Source organism: Medicago sativa, chromosome 2 (genome assembly GCF_051527215.1).
Source record: "Medicago sativa cultivar Bolivia chromosome 2, Bolivia_mono, whole genome shotgun sequence".
Lineage (NCBI taxonomy): Eukaryota > Viridiplantae > Streptophyta > Magnoliopsida > Fabales > Fabaceae > Medicago > Medicago sativa.
In genome coordinates this window covers 58,305,210-58,319,556 of record NC_140750.1, presented here as the reverse complement: position 1 = coordinate 58,319,556, position 14,347 = coordinate 58,305,210, and the positions used below count along the sequence as shown (strand labels likewise).

At 30.7% G+C, this 14,347-nt stretch overlaps 2 protein-coding genes across 2 annotated transcripts; both read left to right on the top strand.

The window, feature by feature from the left end:
* The first annotated feature begins 715 nt into the window (after nt 1–715).
* LOC146949285 (uncharacterized) lies at nt 716–1,595 on the top strand. Its single transcript, XM_085748507.1, has 3 exons — nt 716–865; nt 971–1,058; nt 1,102–1,595. The coding sequence occupies exons 1-3, from the start codon at nt 716–718 to the stop codon at nt 1,593–1,595; spliced, it is 732 nt and encodes a 243-aa protein (XP_085604633.1).
* A 5,292-nt stretch (nt 1,596–6,887) lies between these two features.
* Nucleotides 6,888–11,759, top strand: LOC146949284 (cysteine-rich receptor-like protein kinase 25). Its single transcript, XM_085745358.1, has 7 exons — nt 6,888–7,831; nt 8,579–8,722; nt 9,089–9,210; nt 9,766–9,976; nt 10,615–10,849; nt 10,927–11,080; nt 11,208–11,759. The coding sequence occupies exons 1-7, from the start codon at nt 7,015–7,017 to the stop codon at nt 11,541–11,543; spliced, it is 2,019 nt and encodes a 672-aa protein (XP_085601484.1). The 5' UTR covers nt 6,888–7,014; the 3' UTR covers nt 11,544–11,759.
* The last annotated feature ends 2,588 nt before the right edge of the window (nt 11,760–14,347 follow it).

Below are 14,347 nucleotides of genomic sequence, written 5' to 3'. Positions count from 1 at the left end.
ATTGTATAATGGAAATAAAATAACTCACAATCAATTGTATATTTATTAGCATTATAACACAATTTCTTTAGTATTAAAACCAATCAATTGTACTTTAAATAGTATTAAAACCACACGGTTGAAAATTTCTTTAGGAAAAAAAAAGGCCACAAGATTGCATAATAAAAAAATAGCATCGTGTTCAAATTAAATTAAAAGCAAGTAATTGTTCATAATGGTTAACGTTAAAAATGAATATACCACCGTAAGAATTATTGGCTTTGCACTGTAACACGATTTTCTTTTTTTCGATGGGACCATGATTTAAATGGAATTACCGTTTAACTCAACGTATTTAATCCTAACATAATTCTTGAGGAATTTTCCAACGTACCTAATTTTTAATTAATTTATCGTTTGAAATATTTCTCCCACCATAAGAGATATTTTGCAAGCCACTGTAACACATTTTCATTGTTGGCATCGAAATCTGTTTCCTGAAATGACGCACTCCACATTCCCCTTCCGATGCGCCACTGATGCTGCCACCTTCAATTTTCATTGATTATGCAAAGTCAACATTTCAAATTCAGGAAACCTGTATTTATTGGTTGCTCCTCATTTTTACGTGATTGTTGTGGCTGATTTCCTATAAGTAATAACTTCTATTTCTGAATTCTCAATTGCAACATTCCATAGATTAAGAAATAGTATATTCCTTTTGTCTGCTGCAGCTATGGCCAACGCTTACACAAATATTTTGGCTGTAACTGGTGGGAAAAGAGATCTCAAGATGAAAGTGTGTGTCTCTCATGTATGGTGTATACCATCTAAGAAGGATCCTAACGACATCACTTTCATGAACATCCTCTTGGTTGATGACAAGGTTGGTTTTGTGTCTCCTTACAAGTGTTATGAAACCACTCCTGAATTGTTGCGATAAGCATTTTTGCTAACTGTGCTTTAATTTGTTTTTTTTCGTTTTTTCTAGGGTGGTCGGATGCAGGCAACTGTCCGAAGAGATTTGGTGTCCAAATTCCAGAAAATGGTGACAGAAGGATTTGCATACGTTCTTGACGGTGTTGTTGTTGGTTTCAATGATGGCCCTTTTAAGCTTATAAGTCATAAGCACAATAGTTGCGTCTGGACTTCCAAATCACAAGTTGCACTTAAAAGTAGGAGTTCCAGTGATGTTGTTGAGAAATATAGATCAGAGTTTGGGATTGTGCAACGGAACTAGGTTGGTCATTACAAGGATGGGTAGGTTTGTGCTTGAAGGACAAGTCATATCCGGCTCTAACAAAGGTGATAAAGTTTTTATTCCAAGAATATCTTTGATACTGTCTGATACTAGAATTCCTTTCAAGTTTCAACGAAAGCAGTTTCCGCTTACCGTTTCTCTTGCAATGACTATAAACAAAAGCCAAGGTCAATCTTTGAAACATGTTGGCGTATATTTGCCATCGTCTATCTTCTCTCATGGTCAATTGTACGTGGCTTTGTCAAGGGTTGCTTCAAGAGAAGGTTTGAAGATATTAATATCTGATGATGATGGTGAAGACACTGATGTAACCTCTAATGTAGTTTATCACGAAGTTTTTCGCAATGTATCCTAAATTGTGTACTTGGAAGGATTGACCGAAATTAATATTCTTCATTGTTAACTATTTATGCCTGACAATTTTCCCTAGGTTGTGTACTTTCTATTATTTAACAGAATTAAAGTTCTACTATTCCTATGATTCATGGCTTGGAATGTATCATAAATTTTGTACTCTTATTGTTAAATTTATTATGACTTATTCTACATGAAAATAAGACCCGTGCGTCAGCACGGGTCATGGTTCTAGTAGATATAATAAGAGCAAATGCAACGTGTTTATTGTCTAATGTGGTTATAATATAATGCATCAATAAAAAAAAGTAATATATCTTAAAAAAAAAAAGTAATATGAAGTAAGAAACGTGAAAAGTTTCTGTAACTTAAACTTATTAATGGATATATATATATATATATATATATATATATATATAGTAATCTATGAATTATTATATGAATTAAGTTTTTGTAACTTAATTGGTTTATGCCAAAATTTCCTAAGCTGTTACCTAATTCATTGGATTGGACTATGAAGGGACCTTAAAAAAAAAAAAACTAAAACATAAAATATAGTGGGTGTGTTTAATTAGAGATTAAATTAAGAAATTTGAGAGATGATATGAAGTTTTTCTAAAGTGTCACATCATCATAAAGCTTTGCGTGAGAACAATTTAAGTTGAGTGTGATGGTTGACTTTTAAAGGATATGGTAAAAAAGTGTTTTTTTGAAGGTTAATTTTTTTAAAAAATTTTGAAATGTTTTTTTTAAAGGAAATGTTCACGAAAAAATCCCCATAAATATTGAGTCAATCGAGTCAATCTTAACTTTTGAATTTCTGATCAAAATGTGTTGGGTTGCTAAAGAAGCCCGGTGACCTCACATTAAGCAAGAGAACTGAAACATGGAAGTTATACCTCATACCCCTACATTTATACATTGACCCTAACATTTAACACAAACTACCAAGTTTACCCTTCACCCTTTCACCCATATTCACCTCACCTTTTTTCTGAGAAAAAAAAAAAAAAAACTTACGTGTTGTTTATCCCTTCCTGGCTGAAAAAATGCTCCCAACAATCAGTAACAATTGTTTGCCAAAAACATTTCATTGTTCTTTCTCTTAACCTTTTCCTGTGTTTGTTCTTTTAATTGTTTACCGAATCATTGATTGAGGTTTGAGATTTTCTGGATTTTTAAGGTTTATTGGAATCGTATTATGGAAATGTCAATTCGGTGAAATTACGTTGTCCAGGAATCGTTCCCGGAATTGTTCCTGGAATATTATAATTCGGTGAAATTCTAATATTTAATTTCGATCTGTTGCTTAAAAAAAACTATATAATTTGTTTTTGTTTTTGGCATCTGTCCACCATGATTCGACCAATTACTTTTTAATCAGACTCTCATCTCATCTAATAGCCATTTAAACACACCATACATTTTATAACTCTTTATGTTAGCATCTTAATTTGTTACTGGAATATGTTGCAATTACAGAAATGAGCTATTTGAAGTTTCTGTACGTAGATGTTCACACACCGAAAACAATACATAGAGTTTTTCAGTTTTATTCTAGGGAGAAATGAACATGAGTTTTGTGAAAAATAATGCCAAAGGGGAACTGTTTTTTGGAGTATTCCGGGAAGAAAAAAAAAGTGATGTAGGGGTGAACTCTGAACTCACACAAGATGAAAGTGAGGGTATTAAATGATAAAAGGGTAAAATTGGAATTTTTGTAATTTGTAGGGGTGAAGGTAAATATGTAGGGGTATAGGGTAAAATTTCCCTGAAACATACACCACATTTTTATCCAAAATCTAAGATAATAAATTTGTCGATTCTCTCATTTATAAAATGTTCAACCTCAATTTTTCTATCCGATGTGAGATTTCTATCTCACTTATAAAATGAAGCTAAACCAAGTAATCATGATAACAGTCTACAACTATCTAAATTAGACTTATTCAACCCATTCTCAGGGGAATTGTGGTCCCTTCAATAATCCTTTATTTTCCATGTCCTCGCTTTCTTACATCACTCTCTTGACCTTCCTTTTTCCATTCTACGACGTCTTACACAATTTCAACATAGAGTAATAAACACGTCCAACAATAAATAAACAAAGACTTTTCCTAGATGATTAATTTCACAGAAAACAGAATGACAAGGACTAAAATGCATCATAACAAAAACAAAACAAGGTTGACTTGACTTGACTTGCAACTTCATTTTTAACTTGCAACAAATGATGTCCAATTAATAAATAATCTTAAACAAATTTCGATTTCACAAACATTAACATATGCAACATTTCATTCATTAACACAATAAACAGAACCATGAATTACTGAAGGAAAATCGAATACATGAATGGAGTAGAAGCAGCGGAATAATTTCGATTTTCTTTCCTTGGATCATTACGAAATTCAAACATGAATCAGTGATTCGATTGTTACCTCGTAGTGTGGAATCTGAAAGCTGGAAACTGGAATCTCGATCACAGCCAAGCAAGCAGCAAAGCCTCTAGCAAGTCCACACGAACAGTGCTCCTCCAAAACTCAGTGCTAGCCAAGGAATCAGAAGTGCAGAGAAGAAGGGTTGCTCAAAAACGTGTAACTTAAAACTTCAGCACTAGGGTTCTATTTATAGAACATCTAGTGTGCTCTGCAAGTCAAAAGTCGCTATTGGGCTTCAGTAAGCCCAATAACGAGTTTAGTAACTCTGCTAACTAATTAGCGTCATTTACTAAACGCACCCCTTATATAAGTCATACTTATATATTTCTCTTTTGACTATTCTTTGTGTGTGACCCTATATGTTCTAGTCACGTTGGCAATAATATTAAATCTAATATTTAATACTATAAACAATGAGCGGTATCTAGCAACACATCATTGCTACCCAAGTGACAAGAATGTCAAGTGATCTGACGAAACTTTTCCATGATAATACTCATGTGTATAATTACTCTTTTGTCTCGATATCTTCATTGATCCCAAGGGATAGATATTTTGTCACCCTTGTATAGATCAATATTTATATTTCTTGATTCCAAAATATACTGAATAACGAATAAGTCCAATATCTTATATTGATTTAGTTCGGCATGGCCATGCAGTTTTACAGTCATATTTCATCAAGAGGCCTAAAGATATATCTCCTGTTTATGAGGAGGGACAAATCCCATCTAGGACACTCGTGTCCCTCAGCATGATTCATCAAGTACCCATCAACCAACGTTATGGTTATCCTGTTACAGACAACGTTAGAATGGCAACAAAGCACTTGAGTCCACATCTAGGGATCATAGTGGTTTCAGGTCTAAGAGCGATATACATTATTATCATCGTGAGAATATCTTATGACAATATCATAACATACTATGTAGTGTTCTCACGGTGGGTCAATCCAGTATAAATATTACTCCTAATATTTATACCTATGTATAGACTTAATATCTCATATATATGACCCATGAGATGCGGTCATCAGTCTACATACATAATAGTCTCGATGCTTTATTATTATCCTTTATTTATATTAAAGCTTTGACTACGGATACATAGCGTTCTTTATGATAATGTAATCTCATGATTAAGTCACACTTAATTATATTATTACACGAACTATCTATTCTAAGGACTTTATTAACATTACATAAATATAATAAAGAGTGCCATATATTATTCAATAATAAAAGTCATACTACCTCCGTCCCTAATTATAGGGCCCTTTTAAAAAAATAACGGGAATTAAGAAAATTAAAAGTGATAATAAATTTGTTTGTAATTACTATTGTTTTTACAAATTTGTCCTTTAAAAAAGAGGGTTAGTGTATGTTTTCAATGTAGTATTTAATGTTGATTGAAGAAAAAGATATAAAATAAATAGGGATATATTGGTAAAGAATTAATTAATGCACTTGGAAATAGCAAAAGGGTCTTATAAAAAGAGACAAAAAAATTTCTCAAAAGGGTCCTATAATTAGGGACGGAGGTAGTATTACTTAAGATAAGTTTAACATAAACTATTGGCCTCTAGGGCTTACACCAACAATTACACCATGTCTTTGAATTCCTTCAACCTTTTATTTCTGTTCCTCTTCATTACCTTTGTCCAAAAGTTTTTCATCTTTACTTTTGTTTCATCCTTTAAAATAAACTCATATGTAGATTCATATTTTTTTAATAAAAATTTGCAGAAAAATCTATAATATTACAAGACTCTCTAAAAAAAATTAGAATTTTTTAACAAAACATAAATTAAATATGAATTTTGAATTTTTTAGCGGTTTAAAATTTATATTAATTTATCTTTTTTTTTTAAAAATTCTAATTTTTATTTGGAGAGATTTTTATAATATTCTACACGTTTTTGCATAATTTCATTAAAAAAATACAAAAAATAACTTTAAAATAGGGACCAAAAGTAATGATTGAAAATTTTATAGGAACTAAATATTAAAGGAAAATTTTAGAGAGACTAAAACGAAAAGATAATATATTTATAAGGACCAAAAACATATTTAACCCATTTTATTTAATCATAGTTCCTTTATTTTAAAATTATTCACTTGTCTCTTTCTAAAAAATTTAAACTAAAAGATATTGAGATGACATATTTTAAATAAGAGAAAGCACCGTGACACGGGTTAGTATGTCCTTTTAAATAATGTGTCATGCGACATGATAATGATAAAATAAAATGATCAATAAGAAATTAATAAGAAAAACTCTCAGAAAAATTCAATTTAAATATGATACATCGTTTTGAACTTCAAAAATTTGAAAAAGTGACCAAAACTGAATGATTTTATAACGGAGGGACCAACTATATGAGTGTGTGAAAATAGAGAGACCAACACTTTAATTAAGCCCATTTTATTTTATTTATTTATTAAAAGAGATAAGGAGAATTCTCGTGAGCTTAACTCAATTATCAAGGATATTGCATATTATATGCAGGGGCGGGGTATCGAACCCCGAACACTTCAGTTCTCCAAAAAAACGTTTTACATTTGGTTTTTTAACTTATAGGCATAAGTTAACATTTCCCAATAAATATTTAATCCAATCTTCGTTGATGCATAAAAAAAGAATATTTATGCTAATATTTTTCATTTGTCAACGCAAAAATAATATTTCATCAGCATTAACTATATATATTTTTTTTTGAAGGAATCAGCATTAACTATATATATATATATATATATATATATATATATATATATATATATATATATATATATATTTTCTATATATTTCTTTCTTAAAAAAACTATACATTTCTATTTTTTTGACGAAAAAATGAAAAATGAATCAAACCTACCGTCGAGGATCAATCCACTGAACAAAGTACAAATGGCAAAGCAACTTTATGTTGTTGGTAGCTAGCTACTGCATGCTCTCAAAAATCAAAATCTCAAACGTACATCCATGGCTTCCTCTTCCAACATCCAAGTACTAGTCTTCTTCCTCTTAACCATTTCAATCATCTTCCTCAATTTTGCAACAAATTCTCATGCACAAGACCCAAATTTTCTCTACCAAGTTTGCTCAAAAAACAATTTCACATCCAACAGCACCTACCAAACAAACCTCAAAACTCTCTTCTCTTCCTTATCTTCCAAAGCAAAAACCGATCAAAACACCCAATTCTTCAACAACACCGTGTCCGGGAAAAATAATTCAGAAACAGTCTATGGACTATATATGTGCAGGGGTGACATCCCCTCTAATCTATGCACATCATGCGTCGGAAACGCAACTCAAAGATTGTCCACAAATAAAGAGTGCACTGTTTCAGTTGCAGCAGTTATGTGGTACGATGAATGCATGGTTCGGTATTCCAACATATCATTCTTTTCAACAGTTGCAACAAGACCAGGCTATGTTCTCTCAAGTCCAACGAACATGACAAACCAAGAAAGCTTCAACCGTTTGTTGTATGATACGTTGAACAAAACTTCAGATGAAGCTTCTTCTTCTTCGAAGAAATTCGCTACAAGGGAAGCGAAAATAAATATATTTCAGAATCTTTATTGTTTAGCTCAGTGTACACAAGATATTGTAGAAAGAGAGTGTAGAAGTTGTCTTTATGGTTTGATAAATTCAGATCTTCCAAGGTGTTGTGCAGGAACGCAAGGTGGAAGAGTTTTGTATCCTAATTGTATTATAAGGTTTGAAATTTACCCTTTCTATCGTTCTCTTACTTTGGCACCAACTCCAGCGCCTGCAGGACCCAATTCGACAGGTAAGTAAGTCTAAATATACGCTTATTCAAAGCTTTTGTTTATGAAAAAAAAAAGCTTAGTTGATAACGCTAAGAAGCAAAATCTCGTTAATAAATCATTTCATTCCACTGTCCTCTCGTGAGCTTAGCTTAGTTGGTTGAGACAATGAATGCAAGATTCGGGGTTCAAACCCCGACCACTAAAAAAAAAAAAATCATTTCATTCCACTGTCTTGTTTGGTTTAAAATATTCAAATAGAGACTAGATGACATAAAATTAAGGGAAATGTTAACCAGTGCCCCGGGCACTGGTTAAGGAGTTAAATATAGTAGTATCTTACATTGAAAGTTGTGTTGTCATTGCATTAAAAACTTAAAAAGTGTTCTTTTTGACTTAAATTTGGCTTCCTTAACCAGTGCCCCGGGGGCACTGGTTAACATGACCCTAAAATTAATCATGTTGAATTTTTTTTGGTAAAATGATCATCTTGTTAGAAATCATATGTGACATTGTGTGCGTTTATCTTTATAGTTCTTGCTTTTTACCTTCTATAAATTTTACGCATTTCATAAGCACAAGTAAAAATCAAAAGAGAACGTACATATTTGCCATCAAAATATTTATGTCCAAATATCATTTTTTTTAGAAGTTATTTAATCAATTAATTTATTTGGTTAAGTTCTCTGTTGAAATTATTATTCGTGTTTCAATGATACGCTTGTTTTTTTTATGGTAAAATGACAGAAGTTTTGTTTTTGCATGCGTAGAAAATAAAAAAGGAAAATCACGAATAGCTATCATTGTTGCTATACCCATTGTGGCTGCTTCTGCAATAGTCTTTGCTGTTTGCTTGTATTATCGGAGGAGAAAAACGAGAACAAGCAGGTCCAATATTCTCCTCCAAGAAAACTGTAAGGCCCAACTCTAAAGAAAAAGAAAAAAACTCTTATTTAGTCCCTCAGAAATATTGAGAAATGTAAAAAGTATACTTTGACCCTTAAAAAAGGTATACTTTGACTCTTAAATTCTTGATGTTATTTTTCTAGAGATATAGCATTGCTCTTTTTGAAATAACGCTCAAACTGATCTCAAATACTCCATAATTAAAATATCCATAAAAATGGTAAATTTTTAACGACAATTAAGATTTAAGAATGAAATTGAATTCTTTTTTATTTCATAGGGACGAACTAGGCTTCTATTTTTTTTTTCTCTCAAACTTGTGTTCATGATGTTTCCAAACTAATTAATTCCCCAACTCATACATATTGGTCAAGTTGGACGTGAAAGTACCACTTTAGAGGGGTTGCAATTCGATTTAGCTACAATTGCTACAGCAACAAACAATTTCTCACATGAGAACAAGATTGGAAAAGGTGGATTTGGAGAAGTTTACAAGGTAAAAAGCAATAATATATTTTCTGTCTTTTACAACTATGTTTTTTGTTTTGTTTTCATATAACCATGTTTATTAATTACAATCATGTTTTATAAGGGTTTGTTGAAGCTTTGCACTTCTTGTGCTAACTTGCTTATGTGATAGCATTGGTTTGCATATATATAAAAAATAATGTTTCCTATATAACAACAGGGCCGTTCCTTAGCAAGAGCAACGAGCTCTATGGAACATGGCCTCCAATTTATGAAGTTCTCAAATATTTGTAGGGATAAGGGTATAATTGTTGGGGTGTAGGATAAAAAAAATAACGCTCTTACCTACGATAAAATATGTCCCTAAATGTCATTTTTTCGTTGGTAAATGTTTATTTGTCTGTAGATAAAAGTCATGTTTGAATCAATGCTAATATATTTAACTACAAATTAATTATTTATCACTATAAGTAATGTTGGATTTTTTATTTTTTATTTCTTTAACGAAAATTGTCAAAATTAATCGGGCATCTAAATTGTCGGGAACGGCCATGTTTAACAATAATAGTTTATATATTTCTAGGGCACTCTTCGTGATGGACGAGATATAGCCGTCAAGAGGCTTTCAACAAGTTCCACACAAGGTTCGATTGAGTTCAAGAATGAGATTTTATTGATAGCCAAGCTACAACATAGAAATCTTGTGGCATTGATAGGATTTTGCCTAGAAGAGCAAGAGAAGATTCTCATTTACGAATATGTCCCAAATGGAAGTCTTGATTATTTTCTATTCGGTATATGGACTTAACTTTGACCTTCTCTTTCAATATTTCCTCCGTTCTTTTTATAAGCATTTTTTTTCTTCCATATATTAAGAAATATGGCCGTCGTTAATTTAATGTGTTGGTATGGATAATGCATAATATATGCAAGGTTAGGGTTTCAAACTCCGACCACTACGAAAAATGTGTCCATTTTATATAGATTTTTCTAAAATACATTTTATTTAATTTATATTAATGTGTCTAAAATTAAAATTGAATTTTTAAAGATAAATTAATGGTATTAATAAGTATATTTGAATGTCCATCGATTCTAGCTTAACTGCAAAATTCAATTGTTAGGTCGGACACCTTGACTAGTGGTTCACTTTTGTGTAGGACTTTTAATGGTTAATTCGGTCCATATGAAGAAAAAAAAGAATAAAATAATTGGGGGATGAAACCAAAAAAAAGGAAAAAGTGATGGGGGGACACAACTTTTTTTTTCTCCAGATAAGGCTTATAAATATAGAAAAGGGAGTGTAAAGTGATACATGCATGAAACCAAAAAAGGAAAAAGTGATACATGCACCCATTTTACTACGTTATATCTTTATTTACTATACGTCCAAAAAATAGTTTTCATTTCTTTTATTCATTTATTTTTTCAGGGGCTCAAGAGCAAAAGTTAAGCTGGTCCGAGCGCTACAAAATTATAGGAGGAACTGCTTTAGGAGTTCTTTATTTACACGATTATTCTCGACTAAAAGTTATACATCGTGATCTTAAACCTAGTAATATTCTATTAGATGAACGTATGAACCCTAAAATCTCAGATTTTGGCATGGCTAGAATTGTTGACATTGACCAAGATCGCGGTAAAACCACCAGAATTGTGGGAACATAGTAAGTTCTAAATTCTTGTATATGTTGTTCTCTCTTTTTAAGTGGTGTATTTTAACTAATTGTAGTTTGTTTTACAGTGGTTATATGTCTCCAGAATATGCAATGCTTGGAAGGTTTTCCGAAAAATCAGATGTTTTTAGTTTTGGAGTAATGGTCATAGAGATAATCACTGGGAAAAGGAATGCTAATTCTTACGAATCAAATCCGGATGCAAAAGGCCTCTTGAGCTATGTGAGTGTGATATCTATAACATTTTTAAACTTAGTTCTCATGTGTTTGTATTGCATGTGAAGAAAAATTGTTTTGATTAAATATGAAAATATAGCTGTTTGAACGTTTTATATGATAAATGTTACAGGTTTGGAGACAATGGAATGACCAAACATTGTTCACTGCAATTGACCCAGATATAAAAGAAAAATATTCTCAAAATGAAGTTATAAAATGCATTCAAATTGGTTTATTATGTGTCCAAGAAAATCCAAATGCTAGACCTACAATGGCAACAGTCGTTTCATATCTTACTAATCACTCACTTGAACTGCCATTTCCACAAGAACCAGCATTTGTGTTGCATAGTACAATTGATCAAAAAATTGTTGGGCAGCAGGAGTCAAGCTCAGGTCTATATGCCAGTAGTTCTAAACCCTTTTCTGTTAATGACATGTCAATTAGTACATTTTATCCTCGTTAAAAAAGTTAATTTCCTTTTTGATATAAAATTCTGCACATAAGTTTTCAATGCATAATAAACGTTCATATATTGAGATGGATTCTGAGTTTTTCATTTCATTATATTTATATTGCTCAACAATTTTTTTTTTTTTTTATCGAATACATATTACAGAAATCTCACATTTGAGTTGAGATATTATATCATATAGATTATGTTCACAAACTCTTACATAAATATAAGCAAATACACGGATTAAATGTCTAGTATGAGTCTCGAAAGGTAATAAACCACAAAGATGTTTAATATGCTGGGACTCGGATTCAGATCCACAATTCCCAAAATTTTCATATTTAATGTCCATTATGTAAAAAAAAAATGTGTATGAGTTTCGCCTATAATTTATAAATAAACTCTTAAGATGAGAAAAAAAAAAGTCTAGTATAAAAAAATTCAATCGGTGAAAATACACATGGCTATCATTCATCCAACTCCATACTCCAAAAAAAAAGTATGATTCATCCAACTCAAGTGAGTACAGACCTAAAACTGTGCTGGAGTCCTCACCTTTCTTAACCAACGCACATGATATTCACTGGAATACTCGAATAATTTTTTCATCTTTTACTCATTATTCACATGGCCCCATAATTCAATCATTTTATATAAACGACAAATATTCATGAGAAAAAACTAAATGACAAATACAAAAATGAATACCTTAGTCTATAAATCTAAATATCAATGAATACAAGCCGTAATTAGGCTAAATTACACCGGATGTTTATTAAAAAAATAATTGTTGAAGGAACTGGGAGTCTTTTAAGTTATTTAACTGTAATAAGTTGGTGTTTTAAGTTTTTTTTTTCGTATCACTTACGTTCTTTAAATTATTTAATTGTAACAAATTAATCTTTTAAGTATTGTTTGTAACACTTGGGTGCTTTAAGTTATTTAATTGTAACTTTTAGGTCTCCAATAACTTTATTTTTTAGATCTGAAATCTCCAAATTGTTACGGTAAAATAACTTAAATAATCTTGTTGGTACGGAAAAAACTTAAAGAACAAACTTGTTATAACTAATTGGTACAAAAAAATTTAAAAAAACAATTTATTACAATTAAATAACTTAAAGGAACTTCGGTATAATTTAGTTCTACAATTATTATTATTATTGTAAGTTTTCTTTGACTATGATTATTATTGCAAGTGTCCGCCAGCTAGAATTGACAATACACATTTTTTTAATTTTTTTTTTAGATACCCGTAAAGTGATAATGTCCAAAAGCCAAAATTTATTTGACACATTGCTGAAAGCAAAAGATTGCAGCAAAAAAGAATAAAACTATCAATCTCAGAAGAAAAAAAATAAGCTATCTGGGTTAGATATTTCACATCTTATATTTTGCACATATATTAACCATTTATGGATCCAAAAAACTAAATTCATGAACAAAAATAAAAGAAAGGAAGAAGGGAACCAAGTATGGGAAGATTTTAGAAGTAGATAACATTTCATTTTCACATTCCCAACCTTATGAATTGAATTAGATGTAGAATTGATGATCAAAAGATCTTAACATTTAGTTAAGGGTTAATTATGTTTCTAGTCCCTATAAAATAGCGACCTTGTAAGTTTAGTCCTTACTTAATTTTAATAGCATTTTTAGTCCCTAATTTTGTTTTTTTGCCTTGAGTATTAGTCCCTACTCAATTCAAATTTGTTTAATTTATGCTTAAACTCTTAAATTTTTGAACAATTTTTTGCAGACATGTTTAGAACATTACTAAAAGTTCCTCCGCAAAAAATTATCGCAAAATTTGATTTCTACATCCAGATTTTATTACTTTTTATCTTTAACTTTTGTCGTTTTAAAAAATTCATATTTAATTCATTTCATGTCTGAAAATTCTAAATTTTAGTAAACGAACCTTTCATAGTGTTCTAATCTTGTCTCAAAAAAATCGTTCAAAAATTTAAGAGTTTAAGGATAATTAATCAAACTTTGTTTTAGCAGGGACTAAAATTATAAGTAAATTTTTTTTATAGGGACTAAAAATGCTATTAAAATTAAGTAAGGACTAAACTTACAAGGTCGCTATTTTATAGGGACTAGAAACATAATTAACCCTTTAGTTAAACCTGACCATTATGTCCACATGAACCATCAAAACGCATGTGCAAGGGAAGCTAAAAATTTGGTTAACATTTGACTCTAACTTTTCATATGAAAGATGGAGTTACATATTTAATTTCATGCATTAGTTTTTTGTTTGTTATAATCACAATTCAATGAAAGTTATGACTTATGTGATTTATTTATTTAATTTAATTATTAGTAAAAGAGGAGATAGATTAAGAGGAGATAGCAAAGGTTTTTTTTAGAGGTGTTATGAGAAGCTTTTTTAGGTGTGCCATATAGGCACAATCCAAGCTTTAGAATGAGGCAAGTTTCAAATTCAAAGATATATAGATAGATAGATAAATAGATATAGATAAGTCCCTAGGATTTTACCATTTTTCCCTAGGAGGGGCATTTTAGTAATTTCCTATTGATGGGGTGTGGTTAGTGTCACCTCATCATTTTTACGGTGCATTTCCCATTTTGCCCCTCACTATTTTTTTAATTATTTTATAATTTTTATATTTTTAATAACTTTTATAATTTTTATATTTTTAATAACTTTTAACTATTTTCCAATTTTTATTTTTTTAACTATTTTTCAATTTTTTCACCCAAATTTAGTTGCTTCTACATTGCCGTTGTGGGAGATTAAGGTATCGTTTGACCCGGCTTTTTCAAACTTCTCTACATTTTTAAGG

Bases quoted from the DNA above. Each gene is read 5' to 3' on its own strand.
- LOC146949285 (XM_085748507.1), top strand. From the start codon at position 716: ATGGCCAACGCTTACACAAATATTTTGGCTGTAACTGGTGGGAAAAGA. The intron at 866-970 runs GTTGGTTTTGTG...CGTTTTTTCTAG, and splicing joins TCCTCTTGGTTGATGACAAG to GGTGGTCGGATGCAGGCAAC. The intron at 1,059-1,101 runs GTGTTGTTGTTG...TAAGCTTATAAG, and splicing joins ATTTGCATACGTTCTTGACG to TCATAAGCACAATAGTTGCG.
- LOC146949284 (XM_085745358.1), top strand. From the start codon at position 7,015: ATGGCTTCCTCTTCCAACATCCAAGTACTAGTCTTCTTCCTCTTAACC. The intron at 7,832-8,578 runs GTAAGTAAGTCT...TTGCATGCGTAG, and splicing joins TGCAGGACCCAATTCGACAG to AAAATAAAAAAGGAAAATCA. The intron at 9,977-10,614 runs GTATATGGACTT...TTATTTTTTCAG, and splicing joins TCTTGATTATTTTCTATTCG to GGGCTCAAGAGCAAAAGTTA.